Source organism: Apteryx rowi, unplaced genomic scaffold (assembly GCF_003343035.1).
Source record: "Apteryx rowi isolate R43461 unplaced genomic scaffold, aptRow1 scaffold_283, whole genome shotgun sequence".
NCBI classification, from domain to species: domain Eukaryota; kingdom Metazoa; phylum Chordata; class Aves; order Apterygiformes; family Apterygidae; genus Apteryx; species Apteryx rowi.
The window spans coordinates 485,324-508,574 of NW_020449230.1; the positions used below are offsets into that span (position 1 = coordinate 485,324).

The 23,251-nt window shown below is 50.8% G+C and overlaps 1 protein-coding gene across 3 annotated transcripts in view; it reads left to right on the forward strand.

Annotated features, from left to right (window-relative positions):
* Positions 1 to 23,251, forward strand: part of MARCH2 (membrane associated ring-CH-type finger 2) — a 38,290-nt gene extending 15,039 nt beyond the window's left edge. For 2 of the 3 annotated variants that reach the window (XM_026068914.1, XM_026068913.1), the window contains exons 3-5: positions 4,070 to 4,265; positions 17,062 to 17,271; positions 19,993 to 20,894. In XM_026068914.1, the coding sequence (XP_025924699.1) occupies positions 4,070 to 4,265; positions 17,062 to 17,271; positions 19,993 to 20,151 (565 nt within the window). In that variant the 3' untranslated portion in view covers positions 20,152 to 20,894. Of the gene's footprint in view, positions 1 to 4,069; positions 4,266 to 17,061; positions 17,272 to 19,992 lie in introns of all 3 variants that reach the window. The other variant, XM_026068912.1, reaches the window with a different exon arrangement.

The window sequence follows — 23,251 nt, forward strand, 5'->3', positions numbered from 1 at the left end:
AAATGCATGAAATAAAAGAGAAGTTGGAATCCAGATAGGAAGGCAGAAGGCACCATGCTTTAATATAAACTGCCGCAGCAGCCAACATCAAAATCTTACAAATGAAACAACGCCAGGAGCAGTGTGACTGTACTGAAAGGTTGGATTAGTGATACAGTCTCCACAGCATGCTGGAGAAGCGTGTTGGAGGCTGTATCGTGTGGGGGGGTGATCAGATCCCCCTCCCCCTCCGGTTAGGAGGAGAGGAGAAATGGAGTCTGATATGATTTCCCCCCCCCCCCTCGCCTTGTCAGCAAATTTTTTCCTTCTGGATTGTTTATTGGTAGCCAAGGTTATATTAATGTGCTGGAAATCTGAAACTTCTCGAACAGGAAGAGAGCAGATAAAATATCTTACAGATGCATTTCTTAGGAAATAACAGATGCATGAGAGCACTTGAGGCTTGGGGGCTTTTTTGGTCCGTCTCTGTTACTGAGACCATGTGAGTGGACTCTAATTTTGTCACTCTAGTACGACACTGAGCTTTGCTGCAATAAAGGTTGCAGAATCATCAAGTAATTCAAATCGGAAGGGGCCTTTGGAGATCATCTGGTCAGGCTCCTTCTCAAAAGCAAGGCCAATTTCAAAGTTGCATCAGGTTGCTCAGAGCCTTCTCCAAGGATGGAGATCCTACCACCTCTCCAGACCCCTGTTGTCGGGGGAGACCGTCCCTGCTGAAGTAGTCCCCTAAATAAAAAGCAAGTGACAATTAGGAGAGAGCAAGGGGCAGTGGTTCACCAGCAGTGGTGTCTGGCAGGGAGAGGGGCGCAGTGCGGTGGGTGGGCATAGTGCTAGCTGAGAGCCTGGCCCGCGTACAGGGGTTAAGGGTTGTGCTCCTCGGCTCTGCTCAGATGGCTGTTAACTGCGGAAGCTCTCGAGCACCTAGTAGCTATGGACGCTTTCCTTCCCCCTTCTTTAGGACACGGGTGCATGTGTGTATGTATGTGTGCATACGAGGAAGTCGTACAGGGCTGTATCCTCTGGAGGATGTGATCTCTCAGCTGGCCAGGAGAGGGGAGGGGGTATAGGGGGTACATGCGTATGCTTCCATGGCTGCTGCTGATGATTCAGTACGTCCTGGGTTTCCTCTTTCCGCTGACTGTGCGTCACTGCGCTCCTGTGGACTGGCTCCTGCAGAGCATCTCGCTTCCACCGGACCCAGCTCTGCTGCAGTGTCTCCAAACGCAGGGTCCCTGGCAACAGTTTCACTTTGCTTCACTACCAAAAGTACCCGGCTCACTATAGCACTGAATTCGGGCTTTGCAATGGGGCCAGAAGCTGCTGCCTTTGCTCTGCATGTTGCTGCTTCTTCCTAGTCCTTTGGATCCCCCAACTTTAACTATCTAAAGTCTGACTGAGATGAAACTTGTTAGAAATTGAGTTGAGAGTGGCAAAGATCTCCTACAGTGCACCTCCACGAGAGGAGGAGACCTGCTCCCACTTTTCTGAGCTGAAGTGCACTTGCTTGCTGGCCCTTCCCTTCCCTTCATGGCCCACCAATATTTTTCCCCAGGATGCTACCTCCCATTGGAGTGTGTTCTGGAGTCTGGTCCGTTGGGTCTTGCTCTTGCCTTCTGCTTTGCCTGGTTGTGCAAGCTAATGGAAAGTGTTGCTGATTTTGAAGATCCTGGCTGTGCTGTGTTGCAATCCCGCAAACTTCTTTTGCAGACTTTTTTTTTCCTCCTTTTTTAAGTCAGTGTCACAGTCGAGTATGAACTGTGAGATGAAATCTGTGTGGCTTTTATACTGTCAACAGCGTGTGGACAAAGGTGATAGCTGACACAGCTCACTTGGATTTCCAAAGGGCATTGAATAGGGTCGTTCAACAAAAGACGTTCCTTTCTCCCCCTGCCTCCCAGCCCCAAATCTGTGAAACTATGGATATAAGAGGAGGGTTGTTGCATGGAAGAAATGTCTGGCTGGAATACAGAGAAGTGAGATATGAGTGACGGCTGTTTTTCGCAGTTCAGGGAGGGCAGAGCTGCAATCCTCTGTTGTCCRGCATTTTATTCCTAAATGGCCTCGATGAGAGGCGAATGCTGAGAGGATGTAATGAATCACTGAGAACAGCAAACTTGGGCATCTAGAGCCTTTTGAGGTTCCCCGGGGAGTCCAAGGCATCATCAGCATGGGGCTGGAAGATGTGGCAGAGGGCTTCCAGGAGACCTGTGCCTTTGGGGAATGGTAGCTGGAGGCCACCTGGGATGTCCTATGGACCTAAGATAGTGTTAAGTCGCCTAAACCTAGGCATCTAGTACTATCAGAAGTGACTGGAGGCTAAAATACGGATACAGTTCATTGTGAGATGATGCACACACAGAAACAGTAGTCCTGGATTTAYATATATATTCATGGGTTCAGTAAAGGGAGATGTTGGGAATGTGGCAGTTCTGTGCAAATTCCAGCAGTGACCAAAAAGCAAAYAAAATGCTAGGATTTAGAAAAGAAACAGAAAACAAAATATAGTCACTGTGAAAATCCCTGGTGTGCCCACATCTCAAAAACTCTGTGTAGTTCTGATGCCTGCAGCTCTAAAAGGATATTTTAGAAATGTAACAGGTACAGGGAAGAGCAGTGAAGGTGGAGCGGTTTCTGTGTAAGGTGTGATTGAATAGGCTAGGTCTCTTCTGCTCGTGAAAGAGGCAAATGAGTAGGAGATGATGGAGCTCTGTAGATCTGAGTGCCATGGAAAACAATGTCTTTTCCAAGACAAGAACTAGGCGATATCAAACAAAATAAGAAAATTAGAGGTTTCAAGTGAAATGGACTTGGTTCTTTGTGCAGGTGCAGAAAGTCCTCACCACAGGAGGACTTTGGGTGCTCGAAGTTTACATGGGTGCAAAAAAATGACTTCAGTCTGTGATGGAAATYTGTTTCATGAACATCTTCTGAACCACCTGAGCTAACGATTGCCAGATGCYGGGGTAATAGTGCCGATAGTCCACAACTGAGGGTGTTGGATACAGGCATGAGAGAACATCTTGGGAACAAATGGGTGGCTTGGATTGCTTACAGGCCTGTTACTTGAAAGGCTGCAAGTCCCTGAAAGCATTGGTACTTACCTTGTAAAGTATTTCTGGCTCTGTGAGGTCCCAAGAGAGCAGATCTTGAGCATAATGAAAGAGGTTTTTGTAGCTGAAACTTCTAGCCGAGGGGAGCTGAGAAGTGACTGTTGTTGCGGTGCTGCCTGAGGCATTTCTGCAGCCAGATACAGACCCRAATCCTGCAGAATGGTTTTGTCTGACAGTGTGCAAATAGGATGCTGAGTGGGTTACTGCACTGTGACAGRCAGAGGATTAGTATGCCAAGAACTTTGTTTCAGTGGCTTTTTTTCGTTAAATGTGTTGTGACCTTGGAGACATTGGCTTCTAGAGTACTTCTGTGTTAGGTTAATGTAGTTTTGACTTTAGATGCTGCTGTTCCTTATGCAGTTCCTGCTAAACCCAGGATGCGGAGCAGGGATGGGGAAAGAATGGGTAGGTGATCTGATAAATATGACTTTGCGAACCCCTCGAGAGGCTCCAGGCAGCTGGGGGCATGCGATGTTGCCTGCGACTGGTATGGATCATCAGACTGTGCTTTGGGCCTCAGTTTGCGCCAGCACTACAGGGTTGGCTTCTGGTTCGGTGTCAGGCGCTCTGCCCTCCTTTAGCAGAGCTGGAGTCTGCGGGACGTGCACACAGCCATCCCTTCTGCAGCTGCCCCACGTCGGGCAGGGCTGCGGGCGGGCTGGCGAGCGGCGCAGGCTGATGTACCTGCTTCCCTCGGCACTGCAGTGTCCATCAATGCAGCTTCCAGGTGCTCCTGACCCTGAAGTGTCCCAGGCACCTTCACGGTCCCCTGAGACCCACTTCTTGTCACAGCAGGCCGCTCTGCAGAGTCTCTGAGCACCTGGCACGCTACCACATGTGCTGCCTGCTCTGTGCGCACCTTTCTGGGGCTTGGTGGCCTCAGACCCCGTTCTCTGGATGTAGCTGTATCGTTCTGCCTGCTCTGACTGTGATTTCATTCTGTTTGTCTGCCTCTTTAGTGATGGTCCCATCTGTCGAATCTGTCATGAAGGTGGAAATGGGGAGGGACTGCTTTCCCCGTGTGACTGCACAGGAACACTGGGCACCGTGCACAAGAGCTGCCTGGAAAAATGGTTATCCTCCTCCAACACAAGTTACTGTGAGCTCTGCCACACAGAATTTGTTGTAGAGAGAAGACCAAGGCCTTTGACAGAGGTACTGCTTTCTTCCTGCTTCACTTTTATTTCCTGCTATTTAACAAAAAATGATTGATTTGCCCTACTGTTCTTGTGGTTCCTGCTGTCTCCTCCTTGCAGTACCTTAACACTGGCAAGGAAAGATTTATGTAGAGAGGCCAAAGTGATGTAGTTGGAAAAATGCAGTGGCAATGCTTGGGCAAAAATTATCTGTGAACTCCTCGTACGCTACCTACCAACTGCAGGCTGTAGAACTACAGGAAGGAAAAACTTTGCATGCCTATAGACATACTTTAATGCCTGAACATCCAAACACAGAGGTCACCACACAACCTTCTGAAATACAAAGCTCTTGGAAATATGATTCTTTTTTCCTGTTAGCTTTAATCTTATCTCAGTGTTACATTAGTGTAGCTCTCTTGTGTGTGACTTCCTTGCCGTGTTTTGCTCTGAAAAGTGAGATGTGGCGACTGCCAATACTGCTCACTAGGGACCTGTCCTCTGTTGAGTAGTACTGATGTGTGCTTGTAACATTTGTGTCCAGCTCCTTCCATCCTCCCATCAGATTTCTGCACAGGTTTATAAACACTCTGTTAAACATCTAGACCTTGTACTCTGTGATCTTTCAGAAAATTCAGCTGTATGCCCCCAAAGGGGAACAAGTAAATCATCTGGAAGCAGAATCCATCTAAATAAGCTTGAGTTGTGTTGGCAAGTGAGTAGGTGATGGTGACACGGCTGGGGTTTCTGACTATGCTGCAGAACCACGTAGGTGATGCTCGCATGCCTGAGGTCCAGCCTGGCAGGGCAAAGCAGCTCCAGCAGCCCTTGCTGCCTGTGTCCCATTCAGATCCCTTTCCCTGCCCAAGAAACTGCAGGCAGGCTCCTCTCTGTGTCAGCTTGCTTCTGGGTTGGACTGGGCGTTTGTTAGATACAAYGTGCAGCTGCAGAGAAGCCACAGCTGGAAGGTGGGGATTTACAGCTAACAGTTTTGTATGCCCCACCAGTACTGTAGACATCAGCAGTGAGAAGTGGGGAAGCATCATCTGAAGCCACCACTATAAATACTCCACTTTGCATGCACCCCTACAGAATTTATCATCACCTGCTTCCATGGCTGTTTGGAGTGGCACTTAGCTCTAGGTTTAGTTTCAGAAGCTGGGTTTTTTTGTTTGTTGTSTTTCAAACTGTTACAAAGCAGTGCTGCTGCACCATGGTCCATGAGGCTGCAGAAGGAGGTCTGTGAAATGATTCTTAACAGACTCCTGTTATCTGCCAGCTAGGGACATGCTGGTACCTGCCATCAGAGGTGTGTGGGGGTTAATTCTGGTTTGTAACTGTGACTGGTTATAGCCTACTATACATACCAGATTACATAGCCCCACACCAGATTAAAATTGAGTTGCAATTACAATTCTAAGCTGTTTTTCCCAGCTCTGTTCCCATTCCCATTCCCATCAACTCCTGAGGCTACTTCCTTTCCCATCCCAGCCTTCTCAGGAAATGATACCAGCCCCCTCCTCCTTCCTGCAGTCCCCAGCTCTCCTTCCTGCACTGTTATCTCCTTCAGGTTCCCAGAGAGTCCTGGAGGGAAAAGAGCCCTCCAATTGGAGAAGCATTCGATCATCAGTTTGGAAAACTGCTCTTCGGTTTTAATGATTGTTTAATTTAAAAACAATTATCGTTGGCTTGACAGCACCAGATAGGAGATGGCCTTAGACTTCAATGCTAAGTTGAATCRTRTAGTTAGAACTGCARKTYRTAAAACAGCATTTAYGYCAGTGATTAGTAYGGTCTGARTCTTATCACTTTTYCCCCAGCTGCTAAMACAGRTAKAAAATGTCACTTTGACCAAAACCTTTCAAAGGGGTGTTCCAGAGGTTGAAAACCACTGCTTTAAAACACTTGGGAAGAGCCATATCTTAGCTTTGAGAACACACTGCAGGAACACCCCGTAACACCGAGCGTGGTAAGGCTTACACAGGCCAAAATTTTGAGTGCAGGTTTCAGATGTTTTTCTGTGCCTGAATACTTTACTAGCCCTTAAGCTCAAACATGTGGAAGTGCATTTTGTCATAGCTCACAGATGCTGTAGCACCTTGTAACAAGAAGTGGCTTAGGAAACAGGACACCTGAGAGCAAAGGCTGAAAGACTGGTGCATCTTGGAGTAGTTTCTCCTGTGACACTGAGGTCTGTGCTTCCAGTAGGTGAGAGAAGCTGTTGCTGTGACAGTGCTGACAGCAAAGTCACAGGTCCTCTGTGTGCTTTGTTGTCCGTATTCCAAGGCGGATGACTGAGCAGCCCAGGACAATCAGCTTTTAACTCTTGCCAAAACCTGTGAAGAACCCTCTGAAATAGAGGCTGTAAGCATGTAGTGACCAACAAGCGATCCAAGCTGAAAGCATGCAGCAGTGAGTGTTGAGCAGCGATGGTCGGGCAGCATTTAATGAACCTCAAACTGCAAGGGAAATGCCACTGTGGTTACAGAGAGATAGAGACCCCTGAAGCCATTACTAACTGATGGCTGTCAAAGGCTTTGGGATGTGAATTATTCATTAGCTCTTGGGTTTGTGGAGAGCCTGTGAGCACAGCAAAGGAGGTTATCTGCCTCRTCCTGGTGTCTCTCTTGTCTTTTAGGAGAACAGCTTGCATGAAGTAACGTGGTGTTAGTGCCTTGCAGGCTCAGAGGCTGGCTAAACCTCTGCTGAAAACGATTGCCAACTTGCCAGCGGGAGTGATCCCTGCTGTAAAGCAGAGTCTAACCTGCAGCTTGCCATTCTCATACAGCCTTGGAGCAATTCCTTTGCCTGCAGCTTGTTGGCAGCAAGCTTTTCCCCTGGCTCGAGAAACAAGCTGTAGCCCCGTTTAAATAGTCTGGTGGTGGCAGCCTGCGCCTGCTCCTTCCCGTGGGCCCGGAGCGCTTGCCCACCATGCAACGGGAGCGCGGGGAGTCTGGTGCGAATTAGTCTGGTGTACGCGCTGGGGCCAAGGCACATGGACATGCCAGGTCTCTGGACCTCGCAGCTCAGCTTGTCTGCGCATACACTATATATCTGGCACTTCAAGAGTAGAGGGGGGGCCCTGCTACAAGTGAAATGGCTCACCTAGCTGGAAGGATCACGTATTTTTGTTGTACAGTTTCCAGMACGCTGTAAAGCACTCTGATCCCTATCAGGAGCACAGGGGAAGTGCCCTGGATTTCAGTTTCTCATTTTCTTGTGAGTTATAACCTCTCTGAGCTTCTGCRCCGCACAAATCTGTGCCCGTCGGAAGCAACGAACGTGAGCATGAAACGTTTTCTTGGGCTTTTTATTCACATAGAGGCCAACTTATGAAACTGGGTTGCTTTCAGAAGCAGGTCTCATTAGTGGAGGCTCTGCCCTTAGTGCAAAGCCCTTCTGAAAGAGCTGATAACCACTTTGCCAGCTCGCCTGCATTTTCCATTAATACCCTCTGTCTGCAGCCTGGTTTAATCTCATGCACACCAGATTGGGCTGGTGTGCAAATACTTTTTGCGAAGTTTCAGCCCCAAATTGTTCAGCCACTTCTGAGAATAGGATTAGGGAAGGGGACACTGCATAGTCACTTAAAAATGACATGATTTCCTAAACTCTCTTATCTGAGAAATTCTCYGCTACCGTTTTACATTGTGGGGAGGGAGTGGCCGTTTGGAAACTTTCAGGGAAGTGATCTTAGTGTGGGGACCTGCTGTTGAGTAGCTGTGATGAAAACCCGCTGCTCACCAAGTGAAGCTGGTCACCACGTGGTAGGGAGCAGCTCCATAGTGCTGTAAGAGCCACAGTCCCCGGAGGGTGTGAGTGCTGTGATCCCATGGCCACACAGCAGACGCTTCCCTTGGAGCCTGCTCCATCCCTGAGTCCCCATGGTGGCCAAGTGGACATCCTCCAGCCTGGGTGTGGGCAGCTCGTAAGGCTGCTGTGAACCTGAGCAGCGTTGGGTCCCGGGTCTGRTACAGGGAAAGTTTCTGCATGCTGGGGCAAGGAGCTGGAAAATTGGGGAAAGAARCAGTCCTGGACTGGCAGGTGAAGGAGAGACTTGGCTTGTGGGAAAGAGAGCTGGGAAGTTGAAATGGAAGTTAGGGAGCAGAGGAGGATAAACAGCATGGAGACCAGGCCTGGGAGCCGTGTGGGAGCATGCTTGGTGGCAGTGGGGTTGATGAGAGGGAACCCAGGTGTCAYAGCTCTCCTTTGCTGTCATGCGGCAGCTATGAAACCCACAGGTGAATTATGTGATACACTACCTGCTGGTGCTGGTCCTCGGGGGAGGACGCAGTCTGCTCTCACTGTTTGCTCTGCAGCTTTCCAGCCTGGAGAGACTTGCAGCTGCTTGTAGTGGCTTTAATGGTCCATGATCAGCACAGCTGCTCTCTGGGCACAGCATGCTTAGTGCTTCCAAAGTGGGAACAGGCCATCAGCCCTGGGAGAAAATAATTCTGTCTTACGTGTGCATGAAGAGCCTTCAGAAGGAGGGAGGCTGAGAACTGACTGTGCTGGCTGTGGACTGGAGGAATCATTTTGGCAAAGACTGTGGGGAGGCTACATGGTTGAGTCGAAATGCTTCTACGGAAGTTGCAGAAAGTTCTTGGAAGACAGGAAATGCAAAGATCAGAGTTGCCTTAGTTCTTAGTTCTGCCTTCTTGCAGAGCTGCATTACACTGTGGTCTCTAAGTGATCAGACTCCTATTTCCAGGATCAGTGCACAGGTGAAAGGTACCCACTAGCCAGCTACCTTGGTTTGTCCCACCGTGTTGGGTGGCTCTGTGCTCTTCTGTCCCTGCTTGCGAGACAAAATTGTTCGTATCCTCATAGGCTTCTGCAGGGCACCTACCACTGTGCACTTCACAAACAGTAATTTAGTTCTGCAGCCCCCTTTTGGGATGGAATGCAGCAACCTTGTTCAGCATTGGTTAAAGTTGTTTTTTTTAATAGAATTGGATATTATTTTCTTTAAGCAGCCATTTATTTATGTCGTGGTCTGTTCAATTTAAAAATAGCAAGTGTTTGCTGCCAGTGCGCCTGATCTCTGAACCTGGAGTGGGGGACTCATTCGAGCTCTGAGTTGGCTCTGGCAGCCGCGGGCTGGCCCATGGGTGTGGGGAGGATATCTCTGGCAGTGCAACCTCGTTTAGTTATTTTTTAACTAGGAAACTGTTTGAAAGCTGAAAAAGCACAAAAGGCTTTTGTTAACCATTAGGGTGTGAGTTTGGGCCAAGCGCTTTTTTGGGGGCATGTTTTAATTGCTGCAGGTGAGGATGGAGAGTTGAGCTGAAGTCCCAGGGGCAGGGAGGGTCTGTAGCTGTTGGCTGGGTGTGCAAGGTGTCTGTGCTGTGAAAGGACTGAGCAGCTTCTGTTTGGCCCTTTGAAATGGCCTCCACCCCCAAGAGGCTTGTGGTTTGGGGCTCTCAAGCGAGGAATTTGTCCGCAGCAGAGAACGAGATGGCCAAGCCTTGGAGAAGGACCGGTTCCTGGTAATTAACTTTGCTACATTAATGTTAGTTTACTATGCATTTGTATGTTTACATGGAAGTGGTCTGAATGCTTTAGACTTTAGCCAGCATCATTGACAAAGTCAAAAAGAGCAAAATGCATCACTGTATTGTTTGGAAGACTTCAGCAGTAGATGTTTAGATGAGAACATTCAAACCCTAAGTCAAAGTGCATACAGCTCTTCTGGAGCAGGTGCTTCGTTCTGCTTCATTCAAATAACCTCAGGCACACAAAATGCTTAGTTACTGTGTAGGATTGATCTTCAGAAAACATCTGTATTTCTGTTGTCCAGAGTGGTTTAGCAGAAGGGCCACAGGCCTTTGGAAACGAGACATTGCGTCAGTCTAGACAGCTCTTTCTCCTGGGCCGTGGATGGCCACGCAGTTCTCCAGGCATGGTTGGGTTTATTTGCCCTAACTTTAGACACCTTTAATTTGCCTGAGCAAACCTTGTGCTCTGGAGTCCTGCAATCTATGGGGTGAAGTAAATACCTCTTCTGACCAATTCGTCCCTGTCTCCTTAGAAATCTAGGTTAGGAAGGGACAACTCGTTGGGAGGTGCCTGCCTTTTTCTGACTCTAGGAAGAGTCAAAGAAAGTGGAAATGATTTAGACAACCAGTTGTTAGAGTATAAAATGAAGCAAAATGTATCCTGACTCTTAGTCCCCTTCTTTCCAGCTGAACTCCTTTCTTTGGTCTGTGGCTCAATCCGTCATGAACCTGTTTTCTCTTGCAAAGTGCTGTCCCCGCCAAAGCTGCTTTGTCCCCTAGGGTTTCAGGGAGAACTGCATGGATGAAGACATTCACTACTGGATCAGGTATTTCTAGAGAGCGTTACCAGAGGTGATGCTGTGGCTCTGTTTCCACTGGCACGAGCAAGTGCCGCCCCCTCTGCCCGGTTCCCGTCCTTCTCCCTGGCCAGGGAAGTGGGAGAACTGGTCAGTCTGTGTTTCTTGTTCCCGAGCTCCCTCTGGCCCATTTACCCTCCTTGTTTCCTCAGATTATCGGAGAAAGTATTTCCTTCCCGTGGCCGYGTTGTTCTGCGTATTTTGCTGGCATCCTGGCTGTGGCACTGACCCTTTCCCGTTTGTCTTTTCCATTTGTTAACCGATTTTAAAGCCTTTCAACCTTTCCCTATTGGTAGCTTTCTCCTCTCTGAGTCTTTCTAAACRGGCTTAAGAGAAACACCACCTCCAGCCCCCCAGGACTCCTGCTGCAGGCCGTTCTGTCCCGTCACGAGCTGTCCCACAGCAACCGCCGTTGTCCGCCCGTGCTGCAAGTCAGATCCGATTTCCTGTGGCCTTTGGCCCTGCATCCCCACCGGAGAAGCGCTGCTTACTCAGACCGGGGGCTGGTGTTGGGAAATCCGTGTCGCGGGTGCTGCGGGCCTCTGCCCAGCAGTTGAGGTCTCTGTGCGGAAGTGTCCAGGGCTGCCGGATTGTGCAGGCGTCGGAGCGGCAGCTGTTTAATCCCAGCAACGTGTCAGTCCACGTTAAAGAGGAAGGATGTGTTTTTGGCCGCCCTTCATTTACATCCCGGGAGCTGCAGGGCTGGGCTCTGACAGGGGACCTGCATTGCTGGCGATGAGGGTGGGGGACTCCAGCTTTGCTAAAATCRCCAGGATGTCTAAAGCCAATGTACCCTGGTGGCAAAGGCTAATGTGCGTTAGGCGTGACTTGTTCGTAATGCCTCTGTAAGCGTTTAATACCTTTGCTAAAGCAAAATTCATTGGAGACAACTCACTAATTCCACAAACTGTTTCTCTGGTTTGCGTTGTCACCGCTGGAGCAGTTTAGCGATGCTCTTTGTTCCCAAATTCCTGTCCCTGCAAGCTGGTCTCGGGATGGAGCCCCAAGAAAACTCTGCTTTCGTGTCTTCAGTGCTGGTTCTCCTTGCAATATGCTTGTTAATGTGTTTTATTTCAAAATGGCAGCGTTAGCGATATTTGTGTGTCCTTACGCTTCTGCAAAGCAATTGCTTCCGAGTGTGTTATGCYGTACTGGAGACTGCCGTGTTTTTTGCTCCTACTGTTTTTCTTTGCGCTCTATTATGCATTTTTGATTGAAGATGCTTATTTTTTCACTGGCTGCTAATGCTCTTGGTTCACTTAAGCTGGGGGTATTTTATGCAGGTCAGTGGATTTTTTTTTTTTTTTTTTGGTCTGGTAAGGAAAATACAACTTCCGAATGCAAGTGTGGTCTGCAACAAAATGTGTTTGAAACTCCCAGGCACGTTTGCATGGCAGTTTGGATCACGCGGGAGTACAGGACCCTTCCAGCAGGTCTGCTGCATGCGATCTTTCCACTCCTTGCTACTCTCCTCTAGCTGGTGGAGGTGCTGCTGGGATGTCTCCAGTACCAGTGAAGCGAGGTTTGCAGGGAGCAGTAGTGATATCTTTCTTAGTCCAGCTTCTGTTATTAGGAGAAGAAATTTTGCCTCCGGACGCAGCACCCGGTGCGGGAGTGGCCTCTGCCCCCCCTCCAGTTCAGAGAAGTGAGAGGTGTGACGTAAGCTCTCCCCGCCCTTCCTCCAGCACTTATCTTCCTCACAGACGTTTTTGCTCGGCTTTCCTTGAACTCTTCTGCTTAACTCGCTGTCCCATTCTCTTCTCCATCTCCCCTGTGCTCTGCTGTCCCCTTCCTCAGCTTGTCACTCCGATCTCTCTTCTCTTTCAGTGCAAGCCTGTGTTAGACTCTTGCATCCTAGATCCTTGGGCACCGGAGTGCCCAAAGATCAGAAACTCATCTTTCCTTCGTCCTTCCCCCAAACATCAGAGCTCGCCTCCCTTCAGTGCTTCCCCCCTTTGAGGTCTGCTTTACATGCGGTGCAAAGGATGCCCGGATGAGGCCCCTGATAAACTGCAATACAGAAAGTAGCTTTGAAGGACTGGTGGCCTGGAGAGGAAAGCAAACCGCTTGAAAGTTTTCTCCGTAACCTCAAGAATATGGCAGCAAGGCGTGGGGCTGCTCCCCGCCTGGCGCTGGCGCCTAGCATCCTCCCCAGATGCTGTACCGCGGGTGCCTGGGGGGTGCAGCACCCATCACGGGCTGCCGTGAGCCCGCCCGAGGGAGCCGCTCGAGGTGGCGCGTGGTTGCTGTGGCCAGCGGCGCAGGCATTTCACAGCGGTGGTGTAGGAGGGTGCCCTGCCGTGGGTCAGAGAATCAGCTCCCTTCCACAACCCTGCTGATCCAAGCAAGAACGAGCATCTGGAAAAGCCCCAGGATTGTGCTGGAGGACAAAGAAATAATCTGTACCCGGAACAACTTCTTGTTGCACAAGCAGAGAGAGGTTGTTCCCAGCGGGGTGGTCTGGGAGGCAGCTCGTAGCCAAAGCGGGGCAGAGAGCAGCCAGCCCTGCCTCTCTCCCTTTGGACTCGCGCTTGATTGCAGCATGGGAGCAATTGTCTTTGGACTCGGCCTGGAAGACGACCAAGTTGTGCTTTTGTTGCTTTCCCATGTTTACTTGACAGTTTTCCCTGCAAAAATTGTTTAATCTGACTGACCGCTTTTGGATTGTTTGCAAGGTTTATTTTAAGTCCCCTGTGCATTAAGCTGCCGCTGCGCCAAAACCCCTGTGCCCTTAGGGTGGCTTATTGTGTTCTCTTTTCACTGTGTCAGTGCATATTGGCAAAATAAATCAACTACTTCAAAAGGAAATTAATTTGCTTCCTGCCTTTACATGCTTGGCTCCTGTCTTGGGGAGGAAGGGGGAGTTTCAAAGGTCACAAGGTATGTAAATAGAATAAGATGCAGTAAAATATCTAGCTGCCCTCAGTCCCCAAGATTCTTATTATACAAGGGTCAAAAGTGACCTAAACTGCCCTTGTTTGATGGGATGGGATGCTCTGGGATTGCTGCTAGAGGGTTATTGGTCCAGGTCGAGGTAGTTTAGCATCCACCCGAGTGCTGTATAGCCAGGGCAGGCTGGTGGAAGCCCTTTGCTGTTTGGAATAGGGAAAAAGCCGGGCACGTGCTGGGACGGGGGGTGAACGAGAGGGCTGCCAACACGCTGTTTGTATGAGCAGCTTTAGTTGTGCAGATGAGCTGCTGTCCACCCTCGCTTCCTCTYGGGGTTGCTCAGGCCTGTCTGTGTGGTCCTTATCTTCCCTGCGCAGCTCATCGCCCTCTAATCTCATCCGCAAAGCCACGCAGAGGGTGACTTGCAGGTCTGCCGCCCCGCTCCCGGCTCCTCTTGTCCAAACCGTGGTTGTGGCCACTCTGAAATTTCCGTGTGGCTGCCTGACCATCAAGTCAGGCTCAGAATGGCTTTAAAAATGCTTTTTACTGGCTGTTTTTTATTGTGGGAAYGCTACTCGGGCCCCAGATCTCTGTGCTCTTCAGCTCGCAGCTTGCTCTCTAGCTTCACTCGTTCATGCTCCGTCTGGGTCTTGAATGTGTCAGGTCGTGTTTCTAAAATACAGCCTCGCCTGCCAGTCCTCCCAGCTGAAATTCCTGGCCTGACTCTTATCTGTTGTTGCAGTGTCCTCTCCTCTGGCCTTGTCCAGCTCAGCATCCCACCGCAGGTGTCTGGAGAGCACGCTGCTGTCGCGGATCTGATGCCGCAGCCACGGTGCTGGTCCTTGCCCACATTCAGARTCTTCTCTTTCCCAGCTCACACGAGTTATTTGTCTGTGCTTCGCAGCCTGTCTTCACCCCTCTGCTGTGTCTCGCTGTACGTCCCTGATGCTAGACTCTCCCCTTCGTTAAACCTGCACAGAATTGCATACATCCTTCCAGGCTCCTCCTCCAGGCCAACTTCTTCTGCTTGTCTTTCTGGCCAGCCACGCGCTCGGGTTGCTGGTGCTGCTTTGGCTGGTTCTGTCCCATTCGCTACTTGCATATCTGCCACCAGCACTTCTGTATCGCTTTCTTCTTACACCGTGATTTCTCATGTAGGGAAGGGACTCCGTGTTCAGAGTTGCCAATTGGTCCCTTTTAACGCTGCCTGTTTGAAAGCAGGCAACCCCAAATTGTCTCCCAGACTCGGAGCAGGGGAGATCAGGTAAGGGGTCTTGCGGCCCATGCGTTTAGGTATCTTAGGACATGGAAGAGAGGGATCCAGTGCAGCAAATGCCGTGGCTGAAATCAGAGCTGCAGCCCCAGTGGTGGGACTGGTCACCCTGTGGGGTGGCTCACAGCTGAGGACGCCTTGTAGCACTGATGTTCACGGAGGGTTTGGAAGAAGGCATGGGCAGTGCACTGGTGCTGTGCTCGTTCCAGATGTGTTTCCCTGCCGTCAGTGTGATGCCCGACCTGTTCTCTAGGGAACGTATCTGTGGCCTGTGCAGCATCTGCAGCAGCGTGTGGCTAAGGAGCCCGTTGCGAAAGAAGCCCTCACTGGAAGTGGCACCCTTGAGACCTCTGGGTGCCCCAGGCTGGAACAGCTCTGTAGATTAGGCTGTGTGGTTGTGTTGTCCCCAGTGGTCCTATTGGGAAGGGGTCCTCAGTGCAGCTCTGTGCCCTGGTGGACATGCCCACCTGGCCCGGGTTCTCCTGCGATCGTTCCCTTCCCTGCTGGGACTGTGCCTCTTGGATATGTTCTCTCTTTTTTTTGAGTAAAAGATCCTAAACAAGCCCAGAAGCCCTGGTGCATGAAACAGGGAAGGATCCAGCAGCCCAGCATATAAAATTCCCAGGAAAAATGCACTGTAGCGACTCTGTGGAACTGGTAGGAACTAGAGCTGCTTGCTTTCCTACAGAAAGAAAGGAAAGGTTGAAAATAGCATAATCCCAGGAAAAGCAGAACAATTGCTGTTGTCAAAGTTAAGTGCCTAAAGTTAAAAACGAACCAACGTTGGAAGCGGATAAGGAGTCCTAAAAGAAGCGGATGTTTAGAGGTTGTTGTCTGTCGAGGGGAGGGGAAACCTGTTGCAACAGAGCCGCATTTGTTCTGCAACCTGCTAATTTGTGAGCGCTGCAAGGAAGAAGCACTTGCAAAGCTTCCTGGTAACGCAGAGCAAAAGTGCAGTAACCTCCACCGTGATGGATCACTTAGTGCACGGGAGGAAAGCAAGCAAGCCTGAAAATGAGGGGACACACACCAGAATCAGTTCTGTCCTGTTGCTGGCAGGTCTCTTCTGCCCTGAGGGCCTGTAACGTTGTGGCCTGTGGATGGCCACCAGCAGTGGAAAGGTCCTCGGGGTTTTGCAGACATAAAGGTGGCGGTTTCAACAGCTGTGTCCGTGATCATGGCTTGTCCCTTCGTGGTCACCTGTAGTCCACTGAGATCTGGGAGAAAGCAACAGGGGATCTTCTCGCCAGCAAGGCGAGCTCTGTGTCCCTCCTGGCCTGACAGTCATGCTGCTTTTTCTTTAGAAATGGTTGAAGCCTTTCCCTGGGAGTTGGGATCTTTTGCATCTGAAGATGCAGATTTGGGCACGGGTTGTTCTGTAAAAGCAAGTGGGTTTGTGTTACCTTTCTCTGTCAGGGCTACACTCCACAGCCCCCCTGGCTGCCGTCCCGCTTTGCCTGCTCAGGTGCAAAGCCTGTTGTTAGTTATTCACCTTCTTTTTGCTTTTCTTGATATATTTTTTTCCTGCAGTCTTCATTTCTTAGTTGCTAAAGTGATATGCTTTTTTTTTCCTCCCTGTCATCAACTCAGTGAAAATACTGAGTATGTGGGTGTTTGCATTTCCCACTGGTGGYATCGAGTGGGTGCTGGGCTCCCTGGGGAGCAGCGCTGCATCAGCTCCCATGGTCCCTGAGGACAGTGCAGTGCCCTTGAGAGCGCTCCATCTGCACAACTGTCTCCTTGCACAGTCTCACAGGAGAATCCGGGTCTTTCAGATTCGATTTTGACTTAAATAAGGAGTGAAAGCCTAAAATGCCGGGGTTTTCCAGAAGGAAYCAGAATGCTGGATTTGGGGCAGCTGGCCTGGTGGCTTGGCCTGGCCATGGACCCTGAAGCCCCCTGTTTCCTGAAGTCCATACACTAGCTGTAGAGACACGGATATGTTTCTGTTGAAGCTCAGTCCAAGACCTGTCAGAGCTTTACTAGACCAAACTTCACTAAACTAAACCCCCTCTGTCTGCTAGCTCGTGCTGGGCTTTGCTCCTCTAGGGAAGAGCCCAGGCTGCTCCTGTATTTACTGGTGCCTTCCCCTACACACATTCTTCAGTTGTCTTTTCCCTTTCCCCTGTTTGGTGTTAAAAATACACTTGGAGCTTTTCTAGCCCTATTTTAATGAAGGTTTATGCAAGTTAAGTGTATCCACCAGGCACGTTACGGACTGCAGAGAGCACGTGAGAGCTTTGTCCTGCTTTGCCGGCACAGCGCTGACTAATGCCCTTTCTCCTTTCCTTCCTGCAGTGGCTGAAGGATCCTGGTCCCCGCAATGAGAAGAGGACCCTGTTCTGTGACATGGTGTGTTTCCTGTTCATTACTCCGCTGGCGGCGATCTCAGGCTGGCTGTGTCTTCGGGGAGCCCAGGATCATTTGCAGTTCAACAGCCGGCTGGAGGCCATTGGACTCATAGCACTAACTATAGCACTTTTTACAATCTACGTCCTTTGGACACTGGTGAGTGTGCAAAGAGAGCGTCGCTCTCCGCTGCCCAGGGCCTTGCTCTRTTAAAAAGGGAGGTCGGAGTACTGGCTCACGCCGCTTCGGTGCAGCCAGCCATTTCTCTGACTMCCCTCCTGAGCAAAGCTCTGGCTCTTTTCCTTGAATGCCCATTTAATTATCTTTAAACGGGAGCTGCTAAAGCTGTTGCTTGAAAATGAGCTGCTGGCTATGCCTGAGAATGAGAAACCACTTCCYGATCATCTGCTTTCCAGATTGACACGGGAGCCGTGTTCCCCGGGCTGTAATGTATCCAGGCGCAGACAGGCCCGAGCGTGGCTGAGACCAGGTGGAAAGCCCTGGTGCTGGGGGCAGGCAGCAATCCAGCTGCTGTGCCTGTTCCTATTTTAAAGTAAGAGAAGAAACGCAGTTTCTTCTTTCACAGTTAGCGGAAATCGGCACTTGATTCTGTCTGGATGTTTAACTGATCTGTGCTGGGAAAGGGCTTCCCGCAGACACCGGGCTTTGCGTCCCTTCGGACATGCCGAGTTAGGCAGCCAGGAGCCTGCAGCCTGGAGCAGGGCCATAAGAGCAGGAAAGCAGAATTTGTTGCGTAGTCCGGGAGCTCTCCCAGCCGAGAGCCCAGAGGAGCGGCTGGGCTGGGGAGCAGCTCCCTGCCCCGCTGCTCCCRGAGCCCCTCCAGGCTCCCCCAGCCGAGCTGCTCCTGTTCTCTCCGGAGGCTCCCAGGCCGGGGACTTTCTCCTGATCCCACCCAGTTCTTTCATGCTCTGTTGCATGGGTTTGGATTTTCATTTCGACTCTCCTTCTTCTAAGCCCTGCATGTGCTCACACCCTCTTGGTGCCCTTTTCTGGCTGCTTGCTGGGAAGCACCATCTTGGGAAGGGAAGAGGCACAGTGGCCAGAGGAGAAAGAGTGGGGCCCGGAAAAGCTGGCCATGCTGTGGGCAGCCCAGCCACAGCCCGGTTCCCTGCCACCTCGTGCTCTGATCTCGGAGAAACTGAGCTTTTCCTGGGGTTTGGATGTTCCTTGCAACTCTCCCCCATGGGCTCTGGCGAAGGGCGAGCTGGTGCTGCAGCCTCCCCTTCGGTGGGGGAGGCGTGTGGGTAGCAGCCGATGCACCGAGCGCGTGTGATCTCTGCTGCCATCAAAACGGGCAGCGACTGCGTTGCACTGGGGAGCTGTCAAGGGAGAACCCCGGCGCTGCGTGTGCTCGCTCTGACGCACGGTTGCATAAGCTTCGTTTCTGTAGAAAGCCGAGCTAAAATTGGAAACCTTCAGAGGAAATGCTTCCGTCCTCTCCGTCCTGGGACGGGTCTGGAGCCCCGTTATTCAGACTTATTGCGATACCTCTGTGCCGCTGCGGGCTGGGCAGCGCGGAGGGCTGCTGCGCAGGTTCGTGGTGATGTGCCGTGGCGAGAACCCCAGCGGGAGGTTTGCGGGAGGTGCTGTGGTCAGGGCTGCTGCTCCTTCCCATAGAGCAGGAGCTTTCCTCGAGTTTCGCGTTATTAGTTCTCCGTTCCTTGCTGTCTCTGAATGCTGCAGCAACGCTACAAGATGCATCTGCTTCTCCTTTATAAGTAAATAACATTATTTCCACAGTTGTATCTCTATATTAGAAAAAGATGGGCGCGTACACATGAATAGGCTAAATTACCCCATGTGCCGCCCAGCTCCATCTCTGCTAGCAGATGTGAGTACTATCCAAAAGTATTAGGAGTACTGACTTTCTCTTTGTCAGGTATACCAGCTAAATGACACGTTTCCTTTACTTTTACACAACAAGAATCTTTGGCTTTGATGAGTGACTGACTGGATTAAGTATTTAACTTTCTTCCTCACAATTTTGAGGGAAAAAAAATGCAAGGAAAATATATGCTCTTTTTGTTCCTTTTATTCCTCAAAAATTTCTAGAGACGCGTAATATCAAAGCTAAGGAAGCAGCAGGAGCTGGGAGAAAATCCGTAGTGGTGTTAAGGATTGCAACGGGACAAAGCAAGGAGCCCAGCCGGCTGGGGAAGCCAAGCTCAAAGCTCCCTCTTGCAGGGCTGCTCTGAAACTGCACGGCCAGCTCCTGCCTCTGGGCCGGGCTGTTGCAGGTCCTGTGCAGCCTTGGCATCCTCTCCTGTCTCCCTCTGGTGGACTCTGTAGAAATAGCCATCTCCCGAGCAAGAGCATTTTCAGAAGTGATGCTAAAAGATCAACCAAAGTTCTGCTGTTGCAGACCAAGGAGAGAAGGTTTCTGCAGAGGGTGCRTAAGATCCACTGGGATCTGTGAGGCTGGAGGAGTTTGGTTGGATTCAGCCACTTCTAGGCTGATGCCATTGAGAACCCCTGGTTTAGTCCAGCCCTGGTGCTTGCTTCAGCCTGTGTCTGGGGTGAAGGAGCCAGTTGTGGTTCCTCCTCGCCATGTCTCTGTGGTTTGTTTCCCAAACCCAGCTGAGCAAACTCTGGCTCTCTGTCCTGGTGCTGCCCAGGAAGCCCCTTTGGCTGTCCCAGTCCAGTGTCACCAGGAGATGGATTTCTCATCAACGGCTTGGGACACGGAGCACCTCAAACCGTTTGGGGGTTAATGCTGCCTCCTTTGCTTGGGGTGGTGGTGGAATAACTAGAAAGCATGAACAGGGGGAATGGGGTGGCTGGTGTCTCGCCAGCCCCCTATGGGCTCCGGCATTTCTACCGGGARTACGGTAACCAGGCTGATGCGTTGTTGCCCACCAGGTTTCGTTCCGCTACCATTGCCAGCTGTACTCGGAGTGGCGAAGGACCAACCAGAAAGTCCGCTTGATGATCCCAGCCTCGCGGAGCCCTCACCCCATGCCCCACTCCCTGCTCTCCGCCAAGCTCATGAAGAAGACCGCGGATGAAACCACCGTCTGAGCCATCCCTYGGCCGCTGCCTGCCGTGCCGCGAGGCTGCACCTACGGCCGGAGCAGGGGCAGCCCTTCGGGGCTGGCGACAGAAAAGAGGTTCAGGTCTCCATGCGTGTGCCGGCAACTTGATAGCTGTGGAGGCACTAGGAAACAATCATCCCACCCAAAGGGACTTTGCAGTTAGCACGTACTTTATGCTACAGCAAACAGACAGATGATAAAAGTCTGTCGTGTGAAACGGCCCAAAAGAGCCAGATGGCGAATGTGCCTGTCTGCAGGGACACTTTCCTATAACTAAATACCGTATGTGGAAAATCTCTCCCTCTATATATGTATATCTATATATAATATTATTTTTTAATGGCCATGCATATTGTGTTTCAGTCCTTTTGTGTTGATGTTCTAAGCTTCAGTATAGAAGCTGGCAGCCTGATCTCATTCAGAGGTTAAATCTATGCCTTTTCTCCAAGTGAGCATTTAAAGAACACTTTTCATTGACCGTTCTTGAAAGTCCCCTTCTCCTTTGCACTAAATGGGTTTTGATAATATTGCAGCAGCCTTTCCCGTTGCTCTTTGGTCTCTTTTGTGGTGTTTCTGTCCTTTCTAGGAAGCTGTGTGTTTTTAATAATTATTATAATCCCAGAAGGAGTAAAATGACATAATACTGAATGGAGACATTTTGTATTGTAAAATACTGTAATTTTGAGAATTTCAAAAGAAGTTTCGAATGAGAAAATCTTCTACTGTGCAGATGTGATCTCACAAAACACTTTCTTCCCAGATCCCGCTCATCCCCAGGACGCGGATGCGCTCAGCTCTTGTATGAACGTCCTCCTAGCAAAGGTAGATGGAGGATCCGTGGGTGGGAAGTGATGGCTTGTACTAGCTAAACTCACCATTGCCTTTTGCTGTTAAAACGCTTGGAAAGGACCTTTTCTGACCCCAAGAGGTGAGAGTTGGAGTGTCTGTTTGCTGATATCCTTTCACTGTCTTGAGGCTGGACCTCTCGTTGCTCAGTTACACACGTACCTTACTAGGGCAGGCCGTACTCTGCAGTCACTCAGCAGGACGCAGGCAGCCTCGGCTGCCTCTCTGCGTTTTACTTGCACATTCCWTGGCAAAAGCCAGAGGAGCTGCTATGGTTTAGTTCATCCCTGAAATCGCTGCCTGCCTGTTATCTGTGTCCACTAGAGAAATGCCCCAAGGCCACTAGTTCCTGGAGGAGAACAGGCTCTGAGTCCCTTCTCCTGCAGGGCCAGCGCTCCTCTTCCTCCTCCATCCACCTAGTTAAGAAACCCCTCTGTCTTGGCGGGGCTGATCTGCCAAAGGTCTTTAGCACCTAGTGTAGAGTCTCTCCCTCTTCCTGACTTTGGCTTTTGTCCCTGCCTCTCCACCGCTTCCCCGCCGTGCCAGACAATGCCCGCGTTTGGTGCTGCGCTCTCCAGAGCCCTACTAGCAGAGCGGGCCGTAAGGACGCCTGCGTTGGCGCTGCCCTGCTGAGTGCTCCAGGGTTATGTGCTGCTGCTTGACACGAGCCTCGGCTCAGACTCATGCGCTGGTGAGGGTAGATAGCAGGGAGAAGGCGGCCTCCAACGGTGCCCCTGTCCTTGGGGTGGGCGATGGCTGTGCACCATCTTCCTCTGCTCCCTTTGCTTGAATGCAGGTGGATCAGTCTGGTGGCCTGTTAGATTGAGACCTGTAGCTTCTTGAATTCAAAGCACCATATGCTATTCCTGCACCTCTCTAGCTGCAAAGCTGGATGCTTTTCCTTAGATGTTCTCTATTCCCTGATTTTTATTTTTTTTATTTTTTTTTCCTGCCTGACCCTACACTGGAAGCCCCAGGTGGGCATGAGCAGCAGTGGCCAGTGTCCTGTCTCCCCAGGAGGATTGCTCCAACCCCAGGGCCTGTGTCCACTTTCCTCCTCTCTCTCATGTCCCAGGCTTATTTGCGTGACTCGGTGACATCCCAGCACATTTTGCAGCAACCTCTGTCTGCCCAGCCTTGGGCTTGCAGATGCTGGTCCAGTTTGCTCTCTGCTCTGAGCACAAGGGTCAGACCACGTGTTTGATCACGGGGACAAACATTTTCTGCCATAGCTGCTCCCTTCTCTCTGCCAGGCTCCTGGAAAGGTCTGGTCTCTTCCCTTTTACCACTTGCCTGTGGGCACCTTCCTTTCTTTCCTTTCCTTCTTTTTCTCTGTAATTTGGGATGACTTGGCCCCCTTTCTCCTGGAGGCTTACAGTAGAGAGAAGCCTCTTCAGTCCAGCTGCAGTCGTGGTCACTGCACAGCAGTAACATCCTACGAGCACGCATTTCAGATCAGCTTTTGCAGAGTAGCTCTTCCTGCTCCTAACAGTTCCAGCCTGCTGCTCCCCAGTCTGCAAAGGTTTGCCTGTGTCCTGGGGCCGTGCGGTGGCTCCTCTGCTCCCCGGCTGTGCCGACTGTGCCGCTGGAGGGGCTCAGCCCTGCCTGCAGGCACCACAGCTCCCGMGTGGGTGCTGCCTCCCTCCCCAAACCCCTTCTCCTGGCAGTGAGCGCTGCACTGCCGCTCTGCGCCTGGTGCTTTGTCCCCCCCTGATTCAGCCCTTCCCCAACAACACTCATGACGCCAGGATATTTCCACTGCAACAAAAATGTTGGGGTCTAGTTAAACCTTCCCAGCCCTGGCTGCCTCCTAGGAGCTTGGTCTTCTGACGCATCTAGTTCTGGCAGGTATCTGAGGATGTGCATTCCCACACTGCGTTCCCATAGTAATGAGTTAATGGAGCCAGTGTTTCAGCTGGGAAACCTTGGGAAACCTGATGTCAATCCAAATATGCAACTGTGAAAGCCAGATGTCCCTGGCTGGGGCAGATGGGTCCTGGCCTTGTGCTGCTGCAGGGCTGTGGCTTCACTCTCTGCTTCGTTGTCTTTATCATAGTTGCCAATAATTGGAGTTGTTGCATGTGCCCCTGCAACAGCTGATAACGACTCTTTGAGCCTTCTCCTTCCCAGCGGAGATGCTCTGCTCTGGTGGATGTGGGAAATCAGTGTCTCTGACCCGCCACATTCCAGTGTCATGAGGAAACGGGCCGTGCAATTATGTAAATAAAAGTGAGACAAGC